This window comes from Dendronephthya gigantea, unplaced genomic scaffold, assembly GCF_004324835.1.
Source record: "Dendronephthya gigantea isolate DGI-Jeju-01 unplaced genomic scaffold, DenGig_1.0 000152F, whole genome shotgun sequence".
Classification (NCBI taxonomy): Eukaryota; Metazoa; Cnidaria; class Anthozoa; order Malacalcyonacea; family Nephtheidae; genus Dendronephthya; species Dendronephthya gigantea.
In genome coordinates this window covers 396,823-417,922 of record NW_021163162.1, presented here as the reverse complement: position 1 = coordinate 417,922, position 21,100 = coordinate 396,823, and the positions used below count along the sequence as shown (strand labels likewise).

Genomic DNA, 21,100 nt, shown 5'->3' with positions numbered 1-21,100 from the left:
TTGGTAAGCAAACATGAGTTGAAGAGAAGTTGCACTTCCTTCAGTAGATAGGCCATGGAAATTGTGTGCATTGACAAACTCTGAAAGAGTCTTATTGATTCTGGGCAAATAGACATAATGTAGGCAGAATTTATGTGTTGCATTACTGATGTCTAAATTAGCTTCAAATTCCAGCTCCCTGAATATCTCTGCATAGAATCTATTTACCTGTGTGTTAACATCTCCATTTAGACGTTCAACTCGTTGATTACGTACTGAACTGCCACAAATTACACTTTCTGGCTCCCGGTGCTCAATCATTCTGCCAAACCTTTATATTTTCTCCACCATAGTCAGTCCTAACACGAAAGGGTCTGCCGTATTGCTCAACAGCCTGGTTAAAAATTCTTGGCACAGTATCAGCTTGGTTATTGTTAGATGTTTTTCCAAATGTAATAACCCTTGTGTAACCATCAATGGCAAGGTGTGTCACAAATCCCCACTTAACCAATTTGTGATTTTCATCCAAATACCAGATGTAATTTGGACTTGGTGTTTCATAAAGTCTGTGGCGGAAAGTCCTTGCACTTCGGAGAGAAGGTCCTGTTGGATCTACGCGGTGAATTGAAGCCCGTACTCTCATTCTTGCACTTAGATATTCCTTGCTCTTAAATGCCCCATAATATTTACTTCACCTGCATTAGGGTGGGCCCTTTTTATTTCAGTGATTATTAATCCAGTTGGGAATCAGACATTGTGCTATATGTTGTAGAGTATTAAACACCTGCTTCAGCCAAAAGTTTGTAAACAGTTGGCCTGCTAATATGATGTTCCGCCATTTGAGATACTGTAAAGCCAAGTCCAAACATATTTTTCATTTGTGATGCAGTAGCGGCCACATTTCGTCTTCCTTGTCTAAAAACATCAAATTGTGGTTATGTCATGTCTCCTCAGGGCCGTCGCGAGTGCGGGGGTGTGGGTGGGTGCTTCACCCCCTCCAATAATTATCATACGTCTTGTTTAGTCGGCAAATTCGTCATTACAGTACCTTCAGTCGGCAGGCAGCAAGTTGCCATTTTAAAACTCAAATTTCTCAACTTATTTTGACAAAACATTAATTTTGTAAAATTTATGTGTAGCTAGTGTTATGTGTTCCTCCAAGGGCTGAAGATAATTGACTCTGGGGGGGATTTGTTATCTGCACACCTGGGGGGATATGTTTGACATTTTTCATTGCCAACATAAAATTATTACTAACCTCTGGCAACTGTCCAGTGACGTCTCATGTTCTGTCTTTTTCATTCTACTGTTCACTGTGACTGATCTGGTGGTGTTCTACGTCTCTGTTTGACTGTATCATGCGCGGTTCAAAACCAAAACGAAAACGAATAAAACTTCAGTGTTTTGAATGCAATGCGATTTTTGATGATGACTATCGCAATAAACATGAGCAATTCAATTGCAACATAAAGGAAAACAGGTCCGAGTAGCACATAAAGACGCACCAGCGAATCCGTTCGAAGCCGCAAAGGCGCGCAGTAAAAGCCAAACATATGTTCCGTCAGAAGTGCCTGAACCCCAAACAGACAGTAGGTACTATGGAGAAAGTCCAAGATATAGGCGAATATAGTAAGTGTTTTCACAGTAAACTTTTTAAACGTGTGACAATATACTTTTTATTGAATAGTTAAAGTTAGACATGTAGTTTGTAATGGTCTCTTATTTCTGACTTCTGTTAAACATGCGATAACATCATGGCCCAGCTGGCCCTTACTAGCCATGGCAAGTATTACAATATTTTTATATATTACAATATTACCATGTATTTAGTGACAGCCGCGTCTGAAATGGAACAATATTCGAGCTAAAATAGTTAAAATAAGAATGGATCAATACTTCCTGTGACAAATATATGTCACTAAAACAATTTTTTCGCAAGTAAACTCAACAAATATTTGCTCACTGCAGTACGATCGAAAATGAGTCGTTGTGCTGCTCCAGTACGAAAATCCACTTCATTAGTTGTATCGTAAGTAATGACAAAAGAATTATGTTTAGTGGCAATAAAAGAACCTGCATCCGAACCTGCGTCTGATAATTCTCCTGTCTTTTGTCAACCATCACCCAAACTACAGATGCTCACTCGCAAATCTCTCAGTTCCCCACCCACGATATTCCTGAAGATTCGATTAGTGTAGCTCCTGGAAATGTAGATCAAGACTCAGAATTGAACCAGAAGTCATATTGGAATGACTGGATGGAATCTATTGGAACCTTGTCCTCTATTGCCAGCTATGCTAAGCAATGTGACACATTTGTGCATGATGTGTGAGAATCCGACATTCCCGACATAGAGCAATGGGTTGATGGTGCCAACAGCATTGTTACGGTGATAGAAGAAACCTGCCATAGATTCATTGAAAAGTCGAAAGCGATTCTTCATGATATCAAACGATCAAAGCTCAAAGTTGACAACCTTGGTTTGCCTGAAGTCTCAGTTGAACATGATCCAGGCCTACGCGGTGAGGTGTTTAATGAGAACCAATGAGAGTACCTTATCGAACTTGGACCATTTAAGCCGAAGTTACCTTCTTACCCTGTTAGTCAAGATATTTCTCAAGGCAAGCAAAATAGTTTTTCGTCCAGATGGTATAAGGAATATCCACATCTGGAGTACAGCCTTGCAAAAGATGCTGCTTTCTGTTTGTGTGTTCATTATTTAATGAAACACCTTCAAAAGAGAAGGCAGACCTTAGATGGAGGACAACAGGCGTTAGGAAATGGCACAAGATGAAAAGCGTTGGGAAGGCCAAACCTGGAAAACTGGTTCAACACTTCTCCTCACAAAGTCATAAAGCTTCTCTGGGTGCTTATTGTCACTTCCTGCAGAAAACAAAGCATATTGACGCCCAACTAGATAAGAAAATATGAGCAGCACAAATTCAAGAATCACAAGACATGGAATATAATCGCCAAATTATCACCATGCTTCTTCATGTCACGAAGACACTTGCTCGCCAAGCTCTTCCCTTCAGAGGTGACAGCAATGAACATGGGAATTTTATGCAAGTGGTCCTTTTGTTAAGCAGGCACGTACCAAACTTAAAGCGGTGGATATGTGACAAAAGACTGAATCCATATCACGTGACCTATCTAAGCCCTCAGTCACAGAACGAATTTATCTCGTTGCTTGAGAAGGAACTGCGTGTGAGAGTTGTCGAAGATGTTAAATGTGCAGACATGTTTTCCGTTATGGCAGATACTACACCTGATGAAGAACACACAGATAGGCTCTCGGTTGTTCTAAGATATGTCAGTCCGAATGGAGAACCAAGAGAGAGATTACTGGATGTGACAAAGACGGAGGACAAGACAGGTCATGGGCAAGCACAAGATATCATTTCTACGATAAAGCGGTCTGGTTTGAACACCGATAGTCTGTGCTTTCAATCGTATGATTTTGCTGCTGCAATGTCCGGGGAATTTAATGGTGCTCAGAAGCATTTGTCCGATCTTGTTGGATGTGAGATCCCATATATACCATGTCAAGCCCACCGCTACAACACTGTACTTGAGCACGGTTGCAATGCAAGCCCCATTATTCAAGAAATGTTTGAGGCACTACAGGCCCTCTATGTATTCTTCCCGTTGAGTAAAAAAAGGTTTCAGCCATTAAAAGAATGATGCTCAGAAACCGGTCTAAAACCCGATGGATTTCGAGGGCGGAAAGTATTCAAGCTGTATGGGTATCCTTCCAAGTCATTGTTGACGTGTTACACGCAGTTGCAAGCAGCAAAGGCGCAGATGCAAGCACAAAAACCCAGGCGCTTGGTTTAAGAAAAAAAATGCTCTCACTTGACTTTGTCATTGCACTGATGTTCATGAAAAATGTTGCATACAAGATGAAGAGTCTGGTGGTGCAGTTACAATCAACTGAACTCAACATCTTAGATGCCACTGATCTTGTTGAGGGCACGTTGAGTGTCATGCAGAAGTTGCGAGATGACGACAAAGCAATGGGCAATCAAATTGAGGCATCCACCACCCTCGCCAGGAGCATTGGAATTGACCCTGAAATTGATTTCCACTGTTACCATCGCTTAAGGAAAGTGCCTAGACACCTGGATGAGCAACCTGAAAGTGCTGCAGTACTTTCCTTACCAGCTTTTTATAGAAAACAGTTTCATGAAGCCCTTGACGTTCTCACAACTCGAATGAAAGAACACTTGCTATAGTGCAAGAAGCGCATTTTACATTTGTTGGAGTGTCTAAAGCCACCAATTGATGTGTCGCATGTTCAGTCAGCCATCACACTATTTCCACCTTCACTGTCGCCTTATGCATTAGCTTTAGAAGCCGAATTGCAGGTATTGTCTGAGCTATTACCTTCTGATGTGGGAACCGACTGTACCAAAGTAGTTAAAGTCAGCGAATCCAACAAATTGTCACTTCCATTGGCAAATTCCATGGTCAGATTAATGCTTACAGCTCCTGTGACTATCGCCTCAAATGAACGCTCATTTAGTAAGTTGAAATTTGTTAAAAACAAAGCCCGTGGAGCCCGTTAAAGAAGAGACAACTTCTAATACACCGCTAAGCTAATATGTATAGTATTGGGAGCGTTTTCCTTCTAGAAGTTGCAACTCGTCCAACGTTACTGGATACTTTGTAAATATGTAAATATCGCTAATCATTTATGTTGCCCATTATTATTTTGTTTAAACATATAAAACTACGTACTAAAATTTGTAAAATACCTCATGGAAAAATAATCAAAATATTACAATTTTGTCACGTTGGGGTAACGAGTTTTTATACTAGGCCTCAAAACTTACGCGGCTTTACAATTGGCAAAATTGGCCGTAATACCGAAACTGATTGCACCATTATGAGACGCACTGTTTATTGCAGATAAAGTTAATGCTTTCGTTAAAGAACTCGGCAAATTGAACAGGAATTAGTCTGCAATTTGGCCTTCGACACCCTGTGTCTCCTCATCATCGTGTTATGATTTAATATGTTTACAATATCTCTATTGCCGTGTTCAAACAAACATATTGCAAAATAACATACCTTGTCGGCGACTGTTCTGTTTCCGATGAATTATTCATGATCAATGCGTTCAACCAGCAACAAATTTCTTTCAACAAAATTCGCAAACCATTTGTTTCGTATATTTTCCGCTCAATTCATTTTTTATCTCCCCCCCTTTTAATGCCTGCATTGCTGCTGGTCAGCAGTAGAATTCGGCCTGCGGACGCCATTTTTAGGCTGCAGATGCCATTTGGCGTTCGGCATACACTTGCGAAAAGAATTCATTATTTGTTATATAATTACCTTCGCTTTAAATAAGGAATGCCTTGTTTAAATAAATAGCTATTATATGTTAAAATATGTTTGCCTTATTTACAGTCATGGGATGGATATAATAAATAATGCACTATTTGTTAAATAATGTTTTCCTTATTTATAAATCAGCAACGGATTATATAAAATATAATGCATTATTTGTTTAAATTATTTAGCAAAAAACACTATCTATAAATAATGAATTTTATGTGTAAATAATGGAAAAAGTAACACATTTTTGCCACATATAATATTTTTACTAGAAATACATTGCATGCAAAGTCCCTTCGCCGGAAGCAATAAACTTATATTTCCATCACTGAAATTTTATAATACTCATTTCTGCTGAATGATCGAAGTCGTAAAGTAAAATCCTATACTGTATCTTGGTACAATTATAAAGACGACTCTCGAGCTATCAAATTCGACTATAATCATAATTGTGCTATAAATAGTTTTAAATACTACAATTTTTAGCGAGATTTCAATTACTTTTTAAACAAATTCACCTTTAGAAATAAATACTTTCCAAATCAAAATCATTTCAACACGATTGACGAATAAATTCAAAGAGGTGTCATACATTTGTTGATACATCCACATATTAAACTTACAAAACACTTGTATGCTTTAAATACAAAACCTACCCATTTACCTGTTCAAAAACACTTTAAAAATGCTTCAAAATCGTAGATTTTTTACCATCCATTGGAATGAAAATTTTTCTATCCAAGGCATCTTTCAGTTACATTATATTTTAATCAATTTTAAGAGTCAATTTTTCGTATATTTTTAAGACCATCCAGTTGATCCAAATGAAAAATATTAAAAAAAGTTTTATAATTCAAAATATGACGTTATGCTGACGTGAACCCAAATTTTAATTTAGCCAATCGCACATTTGTAAACGTTTGCTAGTTACCAGTTTTAACTCGTCTTATACTCACACATGCGCATAACTTACAAAAACGCTGAACGTCCATGACATAATGGTGGACAAGTTTCATTTCGCATTTGCATTCCCGGGCGTGATTAAAACCTCCAGGCGGAATTAGTACCCTCGCCCAGTGCTTCGCTCCGGCTCGGGGACGATGGCGCCCAGAGTTTTGGAAGCAAAACCGATAAAACAACGACTTTTTATCATAACATCTATTTTTTGCTAAAATGTGACAAAGTGTTGTAGACATTGCATAAGATTACCTGCCGTATTGTCAAACAATAGCAAAGAAAACGCCCGATGCGCCTGGGCAATGCCAATGCATTCATTTTAAAGGTGAAGAAATGGGATCGCTAACCCAGTATACTGAGACATCATTTAATAAGGTTTTGGCAAGCCATGAACTTTGGCTGACACTGGATGGTGAACAACAAGAAATTGCTGCAAAATCAAAAAGTATATTAAAAGGTATCCAGAGCACCGAAGAGATGTCGATTGAGGGGTTGTATTACCACCGTAACTGCTATGCAAAATTTAGAAACATTACTTATATAAAGCGTGCTCAAGCCAGGTGTTCAAAACGCCAAGAGGATGTACCTGCACAAAAAATTTTAAGATCTTCAACAAAAATTAAATCTGTCAAATCTCGGAATCAGGCAATTTTACCACCTGTTTGGATAATTTGTAACCAGGAGAAAAGATATTTCACTGAAATAGTAAGCACTTTTTTTCATTTTATTGATCTACGCGATGCGATCTATAGTTTCGGCTTAGTTTTTTTTTTTTATTATTTTTTTCCTCTAGGGTCGACCCCCAGCGTCGCTAGCTGCGGGCCATATCACCCTAATCGGGAACCTGCGCACAGGTAAGTTGCTAGTTATATCACGTGTTGTATTCACTTTGGGCATATTTCGTTTCACCTTCGAACATCGAAGCAGTAAAGTAGAATCAATAAAGCGATCAAAATGCTAGCAAGTGCTATCTTTATCTTTACACTCATTACACATACAACTAACTGCACACGCCGAGCAGAGTAAGCCTGCACTAAAGGATTTCAAGCAGTTTCGAAATGGGCTGTTGTGTGTTTCTCCTGCTTTCAACATGCGACAATAGTTCAGTATATTGTTCATTTTTATTATTAAGAACATTTACGACACAAAATTTGCATAGCTGGGCTGGCTACGCCGCTGCGAACGACGCGATCATATAACGCCTAGTAGGCGTCTTGTTATTCTTACTTTCAGCTTGCGCCAGTCTCATACTCTGTTACTAGTTCATAGCTATCAAGCCATCAATTTAGTATATGACAACGTCGACTTTGGGGAAGACATGAAAAAACAAACGCATGTTACAAACGGCATTATAACACAGAAGATTACATCGGAGACTGAAAGAACAGAAGCACTGAAATTAAGAATTAGTAAGTTGCAACGTTCTTTGAAAGTACCCGAGTCCGACGTTGTACATTTTAGTATTGGAGTTAAGAAAACACCCAAATTTAACGACAAAGGAGGAGATGTACTTGCAAACATAGCTTCACGTGAACTGGCTTTGAAGCTTGATTTAGCATATGTTTTGGCTAGGTTGGTGCCCTTAGATAAGGATATTTTTCCTGGATGGACAGGTTTTAACACCAAGCTTTGTGAAAGTAGCATTCCTGTTGTTTCAAAAATAGGTTACCTTCTTGTTATCAATGCATCTCCCACAGAGTACTCAACGATAAAGACAATCCTTGAAAGAAGCCAAGCCATTGCCGGACAAGTTGCAGCTATGTTATGCTACTTTGGTGTTTGACAAAGCCGTTTATGCTAAGGTGCAGCATGTAAGATGGAAGAGTGAGCTGTTTTATAACTGCTTCGTGGTGCGACTAGGAGAATTTTATGCCATCATGTCATTTCTGTCAGCCATATCAAAGATTTTTGTAAATAGAGGTTTGAAGGTAAGTTGTTGGCATTCATTAAGTTGAATAATTACATTATTTCTATATATAACCTTCTTCTTATTTATATAGGAATCCTTTCCAACATATCATCTAACTTTTCAGTCCAACAACAAAATAATCACAGTTTTTCTACGGTAGCGTGTGATCAAAGGTTTGACTGGCATCTCAATGAACCGCCCGGCAGTTCACAGATGGTATTGTCGCAATCTGAAAGAGCTGCAATCTCCTAGTAATGTAAATCTATGTCTGGAATTAATTCTAATGCAAGGCACGTAATCGACGGCGTAATTTAAGAACATTGCCGTTTTCTAACATTAACGAAAAATTTGTTGGCTCAGTATACTCATAGTGCTCACTATAAATACTGGTTTTTTTATTTGTCATTACTTCTAGCCTAAGGAAAGATTTTGATGAGAGCAAGAGCTTATTACATGAAAAGTCTGTTTGTGATGTTTTGGCCACTATCTCTAGCATAGCAAATCCCTTTGTCTCGAATCAGGCTGAGTTTATTTGTATTTCTAGTGGTGTAGAGGTCCAAACTGACGTTGCTGACAGAATCCTACAAGCTGAAGACCTTGGCGAGACTCAATTCTCTGAATTATGCCAAAACAACTTATTTACTGACAATCCAGATGTTTTCACGAAAATAAAAAAAAATAAGTTGCAAACTTTTTCCTCTAAAAAACTGACAGTGAAGGACAGCCAAGGCCGCCAAGTATCAATGAAGACAAGCAGGGATTTTTTGCTAGATTGCTGATTTTGTCAAAAACTCGCAAAATCAACCTTAAGGAATTCTCTCGTATAGCCTGAGTGACTATCCGCTTTCGTTGGCAATGGAGGTCAGTGAAGACAGCAAAAGCCAAAATGTTCGAAATTTTAGAAGCTAAGGCTCTCAATCCTGTTATAGATGCGGAGGACATAGGAGAATGTACTCCACTTATAATCAATGCAATGCCTGCTATACAAATGATGAACGGCAAGTGGAAAACATTTGCAGAGTTTGCAGATTCTTCATTTAGCCATTTGGCAAAGCTAGCACTACAATGGAAAGCTACCAGGCTAGATTTTGTCGCTGATAGATACCTTGAAGTAAGCGTAAAAAATGCAGAGCGAAGAAGGGGGGCGTCCGAAGGTGTCCAGAGAGTTCACATACTTAGCAAGGACCTGAGCATCCTCAAACAGTGGAAGAAATATTCGAGCTGTGGAAAAAATAAAGAATTGTGGAGCGAATTCCTCTGTCACGATACTATCATTGTTAAAACTCCAGACACAGACGTGTTTTTGCTTTGTATTGCCATGTGCAGGACGATTGACAAGAAATTACTCGTAATGGTAGGGGCAGGTAACAGATTTTGAATTATAGATACTTCAGCCATATCTGACGTACTTGGACAAGAGCTATGACCTTACTTGCTGGGATTTCACGCCTTTTCAGGTACACAGATTTTTTTGTATATTGTATACAATAGGTGTACGAGGAAATGAATTACAAGATTTTTTTTCATATGTTGACAGGTTGTGACTCCACAAGTGCCTTGCTGAAGTATTTGTTTGCTGTACGAGGACAAATCTTCAAAGACTGTAGATGAGTGCCGATACAATCTTTTTACGGCAGGAAAATGTTCAGATCATATAAGACTCTTCCTCCGAACTGTGATAGCCTGCTGAAATACTTTAGAGAGCAAATCTTCAAACAGCTACATGGAGTTGTTGTTTATACCAGCAGTCACAACTTTTCCCCCCAGTAGGTAATGGCTGGAGCTTATCAGATGTCCAACTAGAGATTGTCTGGATGACTCGTCCCTCTGCACCTGATTATCCGATGAAGGTTCTTCGGAAAGTGTATGCAAAAGCAACGATGAAATATTTCAGGAATAATCGAAAAGTTTAAGAGTAAATAGGATACTTTTCACTCTACACTTTGTTTTTGGTCAACTCCAAAGATTAAAGAAAACAAAACACACCTTAGGCTGGTGTCAAGAATTCCTAGGAAACAACGCTGATGAATTATTGCGGTAATAGTGAGTAAAACGACTGTCGTAAAATGAAGTTTGGTGAGTAAAAAGTCTGCTTTTTCGTTTTCTGTAAGGCAATAATTTTCCTATTGATAATATTAATTTTATAGCTCAAAACAATTGAGAAAAAAAAAAAACAATGCAAATTGCATAAAACCGCGCGGTAATGCCACCGCAAAGAGTGTGAAACTGCTGTAATAGTTTAATATTACATGAAGTAATGAGGAGAAAAATGGCAGATACATAAATTTCAATGGGCAAAATTTCTTGAAGTTTGTTCAGGAAATACTAAAAACTGCAGGTATGCACGCGTGACAACAACTGAAATCAAATTCAGCATACAAAAATCTATAGTATTATGTAAATTAGAATTAGTGCCCAAAGTTGGACAACAACATGAACGAAAATCAGGCTCAGGATACGGCCTTTCAGGAACCCACTCATTACAGTGCAATGCTGGAACAACACATGATGAAGCATTTCACAACAGTTTACTAATTGGCAAAATTCATCTGTTGTCAAATTTTTTGATCAAAGATTTGACATACCAGAAATGGGTTGTGTTTTCTTTGATGCAAAATTAGCAAGATCATTTTGCCATAACAATCTCACACACAGAAAACAAATGGTTGAGTCTGAGTTAGATGTTTAATTTGTCCAATACTTGCAAATTAAGCTAATTATTAAGATAATTATTTATTTTCAACTTCGATTGGTGGAGTTATACTTGACCAAATTTGTACTGGCAATATTTAAAACTATATTGCACTATATAGTTCTTTGTATATAGAAAGGTCTAAAACACTTACCTTTCATGAATGAACCTGAGGTAAGAAACAAAAACTTTATTGTTTTTCTTGATTGTGTTATTATGTTAGTGTTAAATATCTGCAATATATATACAATGTTAAATATCTGATATATATATATATATATATATATATATATATATATATATATATATATATATATATATATATATTTACAATGTACTGGTAACTAGAAAAGCAAATTTCATATTTATATAATGTATTAAATTGTTCTCCAGATTAGTTTTTATAACCCAAGCTAATTTTTAGCTTTAACTAATTTAGACTGAACCCATTGAGAAAAGTAAATCATCTGATGAGGTACTTTTGTCAAGAATCTTACATTTTATTTGATCATGTTTTCAACTATGTTTTGGTGTGTACAAGTTTAGTAATGGAGTAATCAGGAATAAGAGAAAAATTGAATTCCTGCCATCGGTTGGTTACACTCATTGAGTAGCAACTTAATGCTATGGCAGCTAATGTTTTTACTGTAACTGTTGGTAACATTTTTGTTCATTGTTCCCATTATAGGCATCCTTTCAATCTTGTGAAGACGTCCTCAAAAACGAGCACGTAAGAAAAGGGTAAGAAGATGTTTATATTTTTTAAACTCAGGAAAGTGCAGAAAAATATACAACAACATGCAAAAAAAACTGCATTTCATATCTTATGTATAAAAAGCATGTACAATACATACCCTTATTAACTGAATTTGAGGTCCCTACTAGAAAAATATCAGATCAAGGTCTTGATAGTATGGACCTAGCGATAGTAAGGTCTGATATTTTTCCAGTATGGACCGAACATATCTGGTTAACTAAGGGATTTATTATTATTGCAATAATAATAAATTTATATCAAATCTTTCATGTCTTGGAATTGTTATCCTAATAATGTTATATACTCTACGCTAAATAAACTCAAAACTAAGTATTTTCAAAATTCCACTCCTGTTGTCAATGCGGTTATTCATGAAGCGGATGATAATCTATTGCCCAAAATCTGGATCCGTATACCTTATCTCGGAAATCGGGGCGATTTTCTGCTTAAATCATGTCTCAATAAAATACAAAGATTTCTTTCCAAACCGGTGAAATTCATCACTATTTACGACACTAAAAGGTTGTCTTATTTTGTTTCTAACAAAGACAAACTTCCTTCTTTATCTCGTAGCAATTTAGTATACAAAGTCCCTTGCCCTGGCTGCGGGAAAACCTATATTGGCATGACGCAAAGGTGCCTTTCTGTACGTTTGAAAGAGCATTCTACTAGGCTCTCTTCTAGTGCAGTAGGCCAACATTTCTCTGAGTGTGAGCATGCTCAATTCTTAGCCACACTACAAAACCAGTTCTCACTACTCAACGATATACCATTATCTTTGAATAACCCTTCTCCTATTGAGAACTTAGTTTTCAATAACTATAGAATTCTACACATAACTAAATCGAATAACTATAATATTCTCGCCTTTCTTGAAGCACTCTTAATCAAACACAGCAAACCTTTCCTTAACACTAGACTTAAAGCCAGCAAAGAACTACAACTGTTCACTTAATCTCTCTATTTTAATTGTCGGGTCTTTCTTTCCTTAAATTAATCTATCTAACATATTGTTGTAAATATAGCATACATATTTAGTTTTATTCACAACCTTATCATGTTTCGCTCTGCATAATTTACCGGCCTTCCGCCTACATGCTAGATTGACACGTGCGCTCTCTCTCTGTGTTGTATATATAGTAGCCATAAACCAATAGACCTTTTCAGCTTGCATGCAATTGTGACTTGAAATGGGTTAATTTGCATACAAGATGAAAAGGTCTATTGGTTTAGAGCTACTTGGGAAAGAGAAGAATACTTTTGTCAGCATGTGCTTATGCTTCCATTCCAGACAACAGGTAAATAAACACGTGCTTTATATGTAATAATATAGTGCCTTTATATATTTCACTTACCAATCTGACACTGGGATAGCCCGACCATTTTGCAAAATAAAAGAAGCTGCCTTCTTTCGTCATGTACACATCCCACTTTAGTCTTCATTATACTCAGCACGGTCAGTCGGTCAGCAATCGATTTGTCTTGGTAAGGTTGATATAAACCGTCATGTGTAGGCGTTCTATCTCTTGAAGCAACAATGTCGCATCGTCTTCAACTTCCAATATTGGCAATACATAATCCGGGATGAATTAAATATCTGAATCAAGTTGGCTGTCTAAGTTGTCGGAAAAATATGACGACGTCATTTTAGCGAAAAATGAACCAAAAGTTTATTTACTACAAGATTTTGCACTTCATTGCTGCAATATTTCTATATTTTAAAGCGTGTTTCTTATTTACAAAATTAGCGTGTTCTTCAATGTACCTCACTTTCGGTAAAAAAAGGGCAACTAGTTCCCACTCACAGCACCTCACGGTCAAACACTTCGGGCCTCAAAGCCAACTTTGAGGCCCGAAAAGTACATGAAGATCAAATTTTCGTCTTATCAAATATATTGCAAATGTTCTTAGAATCGTCTAATCTATCTAAGTAGGTTATTTCCCTGAGGTTGATATAGGCACTTTAAGGAGCAACATAAATTGAGAACAGAAAAGGATGTGGAGGATATGCTTCTTGACAGCTATCTTGCGATGAATCGTATAGTTTGGTAAGTATAAAATGATAAAACATTGGGTCGAGTTCTGGGACAACATGGCGGCAACACCTTCTGATAGCTGTGTTGAAACTTATTAATCTAAAAACGCTGGAAAGTGGAAATCCCGTCTATACAATCACATTAAATATTGCATACACCTCTCATATAATGATGAACGTTTAAAATGGTCTGGTGACCTCGATTTATTGAAAAATTTCGTCGACGATGTTATCGCAGAATCGGGCAAGTGGTCATCGCCTGGCGGCAGTGCAAAGCGATTTACGAGTTCGCTCTCAGACCTTGTGCTAACTTGGTACAAGGGTAAGCAACAAACTATGGTATTCCACAGAGAATCTGGTAAGACTTTTGAGCAAATTGTACTTGGGATCTGCCAGGAATTGTCTCTGTCAAATCCTCATATAGAAACACCCACTGAGGAAGACGCTGGAAACTCAAACCCTGTTTGTAGTCATGTCGATAGTGCAGAGGAATTAGGGGATATTAAACTAGCCTTGGAAATTCTACAAGTAAGGATTGACTCTTTGCAAAGTTTGGCAAATACGCAACAAATATGTTTTAGCAGAAGCGACGAACTTTTGGAAATAGGCAAATTAAAAGAAGAGCTTCGAAGCGAAATTAATAAAGCAAAACAACTAAGTCAAGACCTCGGGTGCTTAAACGATCAATTGCTCCAATCTTTGCATAATTTAAATGGGTATGCCGACAAAGAAACCATCTCCCTCACAACAATACCTATTATGCCCTTAATTACCACAACGCAAATAGAAACACAAAAGCATATCGACGAAGTGTCATGTAATGCCATAAATGTACAACTAAACGATTACCGAGAAAAGCAAAAAAGCAAGTATTTAAAGGCGCAAACCAATCTACCATCCCATCCGCAAAACCAAAAGAAAAGCTCTAATAACAGTGACGAGTCACCCCATAGCCAGAAGTTGTACATCATCCCTGCCATTAATGAATACTGGGAGAAACACAAGCAGAGATGTTGGAAAGAAAGAGAGAATAAAGAAGTTATATTGAGTGGTGATGGAAGAACCTGGCCATAGTGCACAATATAGTACTTACAGCTTGGCTGATATCAATGATCGTGCTGTCTTTAAAAGCAATAATAAAATCCTTGTTTTGTAAGTGAGTTCTGATTACCTTTGTCGGCTGCCATATTTTTACCCAAATTGTGTTTGCAAAAGTGAAACGTTGTCAGAGCTGCTTTTTTGTTTGTCAACCAGCAGGCGGAGCGTTTGCATATTTGTGAGATAACAATATACGACGAATTTCAAAGAATACTTCTAAATTCGCGTTTTAATTTTAAAATATCGACAAAATACATTGCAAAACATTTCAAAACAAAACAGAGTTTTAGGCGTTATATAACGTTAACTCACAGAGGATAAAAAATGGGGACGCGTGAAGCAGCGAGTCGACTCTCTCTCCATCTCTTTTTCTTCTTGAAGATGTTTAAGATACCGTTTCCACTCTGGGGACGAGTCAGATATTGAACTGCTATCAGAACTCTAATTATCCACATAACTTGTCGTCTTTGTCTTGGATATGTTTTTAGCTTTATTTCGCACAGGGGAAAGAGTAAATTTAACTTGATTTATGGTATTTGCAGTAACATTCTTTGAAATACAAGCAGCAGTATTTGTTACATGGAAGGATTGCATGCTGGAACTCTCACATGTCTCCTCTGTTCCCATTTGTCTTCTCTGATAAATGGATAAATAAATGGCGAATCTGTATCTCGCACTTGCAAATGAACGCGTCTATGTACATCAGAGCCATTTGATGTTGTATTTCTAAAGGCTTCTGACAGATGTAGGTTTGCAGAATCCTCTAAAGGGTCGATATTTATGAAAGTATCCAATTGAATATCTTTGTACAATATCTTATCTTTGTTGTCTTTAATATCTCTTAGGACAGGAATAGCGTTCTTCACCCGATTAAGACAGTCTTTTTACTCTGAAATTGGTTCGTGAACAAAAAAACTTGCAAATCTTTTTTCAAAGTATTGTATTATTACCTGATACATTGTATGGCAATACACGGGACAATGTGGTGTCAATCTGTGAAAACTATTTGCAAGTTGCTTGCGCAATCTGCCAATCAATGTTGCAAAACTGCCTAGCAATATTGCAATTTCGCACGCAAAACAACATCCGGTTTGACGGTAACATAACAAATTATTCACTTGTGGATCCCTGCTTCTGAAATAAAATATATTTAAAAAACTTGATGGAAGATGTGAAGGAAAATAAAGGCAGTAATGATGATGATGACAAGGAGACAGTAAAACCTGACTCGAGTAGGTCATTTTGGTATGAGTTAGCTAGTTCAAGATAGAACATATCATCATCGTCGTCATCATCATCACTGCCTTTATTTTCCTTCACATCTTCAATCTTGTGGTCATTTAAAAGCCTCTTAATAAGAAACTTTCTCTTATCAACGGCAGCTTCTATTGCTTCTTCTTGGTCAAAATCATCATTTGTTATAAACACATCTTTTGTGTGCATTATTTTCTTATGTACCAGATCTTTCTTAAGTTGCCTCAACCACAAAAGGCGCTTTAAATAGATAATTTCTAATTCTTTCTGGAGTCTAGGCATAACATTGAAGTAAGCTTTCTCTTTAGCAGAGTGCTCATTGAAACCACTGTTTATAAGGCTTTCCTTCATTTCCTCGAAAGCTGTGTTACTTCTTTGTTTTGCTTCTTCTATTAACGGTATCCAGGGATCCATTTCTACTTCACATTCTGAGTCAGTTGTCGTCGAACTTCCAGATACCTGAGTGGAAGTGGTCGAGACATCATCTTGGAAATTACTTTCTTGACTGTCCGAGTCTGAGACATGTTTCTTACTTGTTCTCATAGTGGGCGATACTCCTATTTGTGTCTGCACTGATTTTAACTGCGGCTGATGTATCTTCTCACAAGATTCGAAGCTCATACCCTTAGCACTAGAAGTGTGTAAATGCCTTGTTATCGAGCAACAACACAGTTTTATGAGCAGATGTCTGCTCATGAGCAGTTATGAGCATGTGCTCATCTGCTCAACGCTAGTCCAGTACATACACACAAACTAAAATGTTAACCATCCCTTATGTGCTTTCTTTGTTTCCCTCGAGGTAGAGGTTCTTCGTTTACGACTACACTGCACATGCTTTAATTTTGCAGCCAAAACACAGGACAGTTCCTATGTGTGCAACCCATATTTCGTGGGTCAGGTATTTTATTAGGCCCATTTGGGCCCTATATGGTCTTATATGGCCCTATTAGGCCCAATGGCCTGATTGCTGCATGACTGGTTATCCTAATCCGGAAAAGTCCGGGCTTGCCAACGCAAACTCTTGCTTAGGGAAGACAAAGTCAAACGATTTAAACAAGAAAACAGTGTAGTGCCCAAACAATAGGTTTAAAATATTTGTGAAATTGTTCTACTTAACTTACAGATGAGCATCTGCTCATGAGCATTTATGAGCATGTGTTCATGGGCCCGTTTGGGTCCTATATGGCCTTATATGGCACTATTAGGCCCGATGGCCCACTGACTGGGAATATGGTCCTAACCTGCGAATATGGAGAATATTCCATTAAACATTGGGGAATAAAAAAGTCCCCTGAGAACATTCCTCTGCACCAGAGACACTGAGTCAACACTTTATTCGGTTTTGGAGAAACATTGCAGTACACTTAGTTGGAACACGAGGGCTTTGCAAGCGCTCAACTCGGAACAACTGTGTTTAGTGTTCAAGATGTCACACTAAAATGTACACAGGTCTTTCAAGTGTACATCATGCGTTTGATGTATGTAGTTTTATGGGTCGGGGTATTGTGTGAGGTAAAAACCAAATTTTAGCGTGAATCGCTTTTTATTTTGATTTGTTAAAATATGATATATTGTCCGCTTTAATGGAATATATGTCCATATTCGCGAGTTAGGATGCCCAGTCAGCAATTGGGCCATTGGGCCTAATAGTGCCATATAAAGCCCGGCGCACACTGGAGGAAACAGCTAAGCTGAGCGTCACTCGTGGCTGTTAGCTGAGCTGTTTCCTCAGGTGTGCGGTGTCGTGTTCCGCGATTTTCGCCACGCATGCCATGAGCTCAAAATATTCAACATGTTGAATAATTTTGTGCACGAGTGAACATTTCCTCACAGTGCGCGCGCGTTCTGAGCTATCAACTCAGCAATCAATGCCAACGCGCATGCGTCTTTTCCACGTTTTACTGAAGTCAAGATGGCGGCAAACAACTCACCAGTTGCTGAAGCAGTGTTGGAAGATAAATTGGCCGATTTTTGGCCCGATTACCCTTGTCTGTACAACGTTCGAAGTCCACCGAGAACCGAGAGATACGCGATAAGGCGCTTCAAGAACTGGCCGAAAAACTCGGAACAACAATGTAAGATAATTCAGATTTTATTAGTGTTCTTGTAGAAATAACTCAAATAAGAATACTGCGCGAGGAAATTCGTACACTTCTGCCTTCTAGCAAGAATTCCCTTCAGTGCAGCAGGTTTTATATGATTCCTTGACGGTTTAGTAGTAATATTGCCTAGAATTTGACATTTTTTTTGTTTATCAAAAATTTTAAGTCATCTGTGATTGAGTAAACAAATTCAATTATTATTTATAGGTGAGTGGGTTAAAGCTAAAATCAGAGCTCTGAGAAACAGCTTTAGCAAAGCAAAAAAAACCCCAGCTAGTGGAAGTGCAAGAAAAAACGTGACCAAGCACACTCAATGGCTGCTTGAGAAACTCCAGTTTCTCACACCTATGTGGCAACTTGGGCTTCAATTTCAAATATTGATTTGGTAAGCACATACATTAAAGAAATTAAGGCATGGAAACAGTTTGTATATATATATATATAATATATATATTATATATATATATATATATATATATTATAATATATTTATATACAAAGAGAAAAAAAGTGTATAATAACAGTGTAGTTGATAATAGGGTAGTGATAATTCTTACAATATATACATGTTTGCATAAGCAATATGGCTAAGCAATCATACTGCTTTGCCAAGGGACAGATCCATGATTATTAAAATAATCAGTCAAAAGTACCCTTTGAGTTTTGGCATCCTTTGTTGCATTGTGCAGGGTGGTTGGTTGCATATTAGTCAAAACCTGGTCGTTTCTCCACGTACCTCTGACCAATGTATGATCTGCATTCTCAAGGTCTGCAGCTGATGCATAACTTGCTTTGTTCTTTTCAACCATTAAATTGTGCAAGCAGCAAGCTGCAAAAATTATGTCTGTCACTTTGTTGGGTGATAGTTTAATGGTAGTTAGGAATACCCTCCACCTATGAGCTAAAATGCCAAAGGCATTTTCGACAACTCTTCATGCTCTTGACAATCTGTAATTGAAGATACGCTTCTCTTTCTCCAAATTCCGGTAAGGGTATGGCTTCGTTATACGACTACTTAAAGGAAAGGCATCATCCCCAACAATATGATGTGGTATCATTTTTGATATCCCTTGTAAGGCAACTGCATCTGGAAGATCTAAAGAGTTTGTTCTCAGTGCTTTATTCAACGCAGAATCAGCAAAAACTCCAGCATCACCTGCTCTGCCAGCTGCTCCAACATCAATATAAATAAACTTATAGTTTGCATCAACCATGGCAAATAAAATTACACTAAAAAGTGTTTATAGTTAAAGAACTCAGAGCCTGTATCAGCTGGTTGTTGAATAGCAATGTGCTTCCCATCAATAGCTCCCAAACAGCATGGATAATTCCACTTCATGTTAAATTCTGATGCAATTTGTAGCCAATTTTCTGTATTACTTGGGGTCTAGAAAATAAAATATTATTTTAATTTTTAGGATTCCCGTGCTAGTTGTAGTACTCCATTTTCGGAAATAAGCTTCGAAGAAAATGATGAGGGTGAAGATGATGATTCTCCTGATCAATTATTTTCAAGTAGCCCAACAAATCTAACAGAGGAAAGTGGTGATCAGAGCATTGGAAGATCAACAGGTGAACCGCTGAAAAAACGAGCAATGTCCAGAAAGAAACAGGCTGAGGAGTATCACCTGATCAAGAATTTATCTCAGTCTATTGCGAACAAGCAAAAAAAAAAAAGGGAACGACACCATTTATGATGCTTTTGGGAATTATGTTGCCAAAGCTTTGTCTGAATTGCATAAAGTGGCAAGCAGTTTGGCACAAAACAAAATAAATAATATTATTTTTCAAGCTCAGGCTGGATTACTGACCCAGGAAGTACAGACACCAACAGTCATACAACCCCAACCCCAGAGAAATTATTTCCACCCAATCATGCCTGGTACCCCACAAAGCCAACAGCCTCCAATTTACAAATACAGAGAGGATCACTACTGAAAAGTTTCCTCAAATGAAGTTCTGTCTAGGCGATGATATTGTCTGAATTTCTCTGGATCTTCGTAATTCAATTCACGAACAATATTTGCACATGCCCCATGGGTTTGACGAAACCCAGGAACCCAAGTCTTTCGGTTAGCTGCTCTCAAATTCGTCTCCGCCGCAGTATCAGAAGGGAAAGCAAAACAAAACCTCTTCATCTTCCGACGAGCTTGAGTCTAGATTTTCATCGACATTGGCCATCTTGACTTCAGTAAAACATGGAAAAGATGCATGCGCGTTGGCATTGATTGCTGAGCTGAAACGCGCGCACACTGTGAGGAAATGTTCACTCGTGCACAAAATTATTCAACACGTTGAATATTCTGCGCTCATGGCACGCATGGCGAAAATCGCGGAACACGACACCGCACACCTGAGGAAACAGCTCAGCTAACAGCCACGAGTGACGCTCAGCTCAGCTGTTTCCTCCAGTGTGCGCCGGGCATAAGATCATATAAGATGATGTCTCGACCACTTCCACTCAGCAATTTGGAAGTTTGACGACAACTGACTCCGAATGTGAAGTAGAAATGGATCCCTGGATACCGTTAATAGAAGAACAAAGAAGAAAACAAAGAAGTAACACAGCTTTCGAGGAAATGAAGGAAAGCCTTATAAACAGTGGTTTTAATGAGCACTCTGCTAAAGAGAAAGCTTACTTCAGTGTTATGCCTAGACTCCAGAAAGACTTAGAAATTATCTATTTAGAGCGCCTTTTGTGGATGAGACAACTAAAGAAAGATCTAGTACATAAGAAAATAATGCACACAAAAGATGTGTTTATTACAAATGATGATTTTGACCAAAAAGAAGCAATAGAAGCTGCCGTTGATAAGAGAAAGTTTCTTATTAAGAGGCTTTTAAATGACCACAAGATTGAAGATGTGAAGGAAAATAAAGGCAGTGATGATGATGACTACGATGATGATATGTTCTATCTTGAACTAGCTATCTCCTTGGAAAAAAAACTCATACCAAAATGACCTACTCGAGTCAG

General features: G+C 37.9%; 1 protein-coding gene across 1 annotated transcript in view; it reads right to left on the bottom strand.

The window, feature by feature from the left end:
- Nucleotides 1-292: 292 nt before the first annotated feature.
- The window catches only part of LOC114537175, a 71,633-nt gene continuing 50,825 nt past the window's right edge, over nucleotides 293-21,100 (bottom strand). The window contains exon 3 of the mRNA XM_028558295.1: nucleotides 293-527. Coding sequence (XP_028414096.1) covers nucleotides 293-527 — 235 coding nt within the window. The remainder of the gene's footprint in view (nucleotides 528-21,100) is intronic.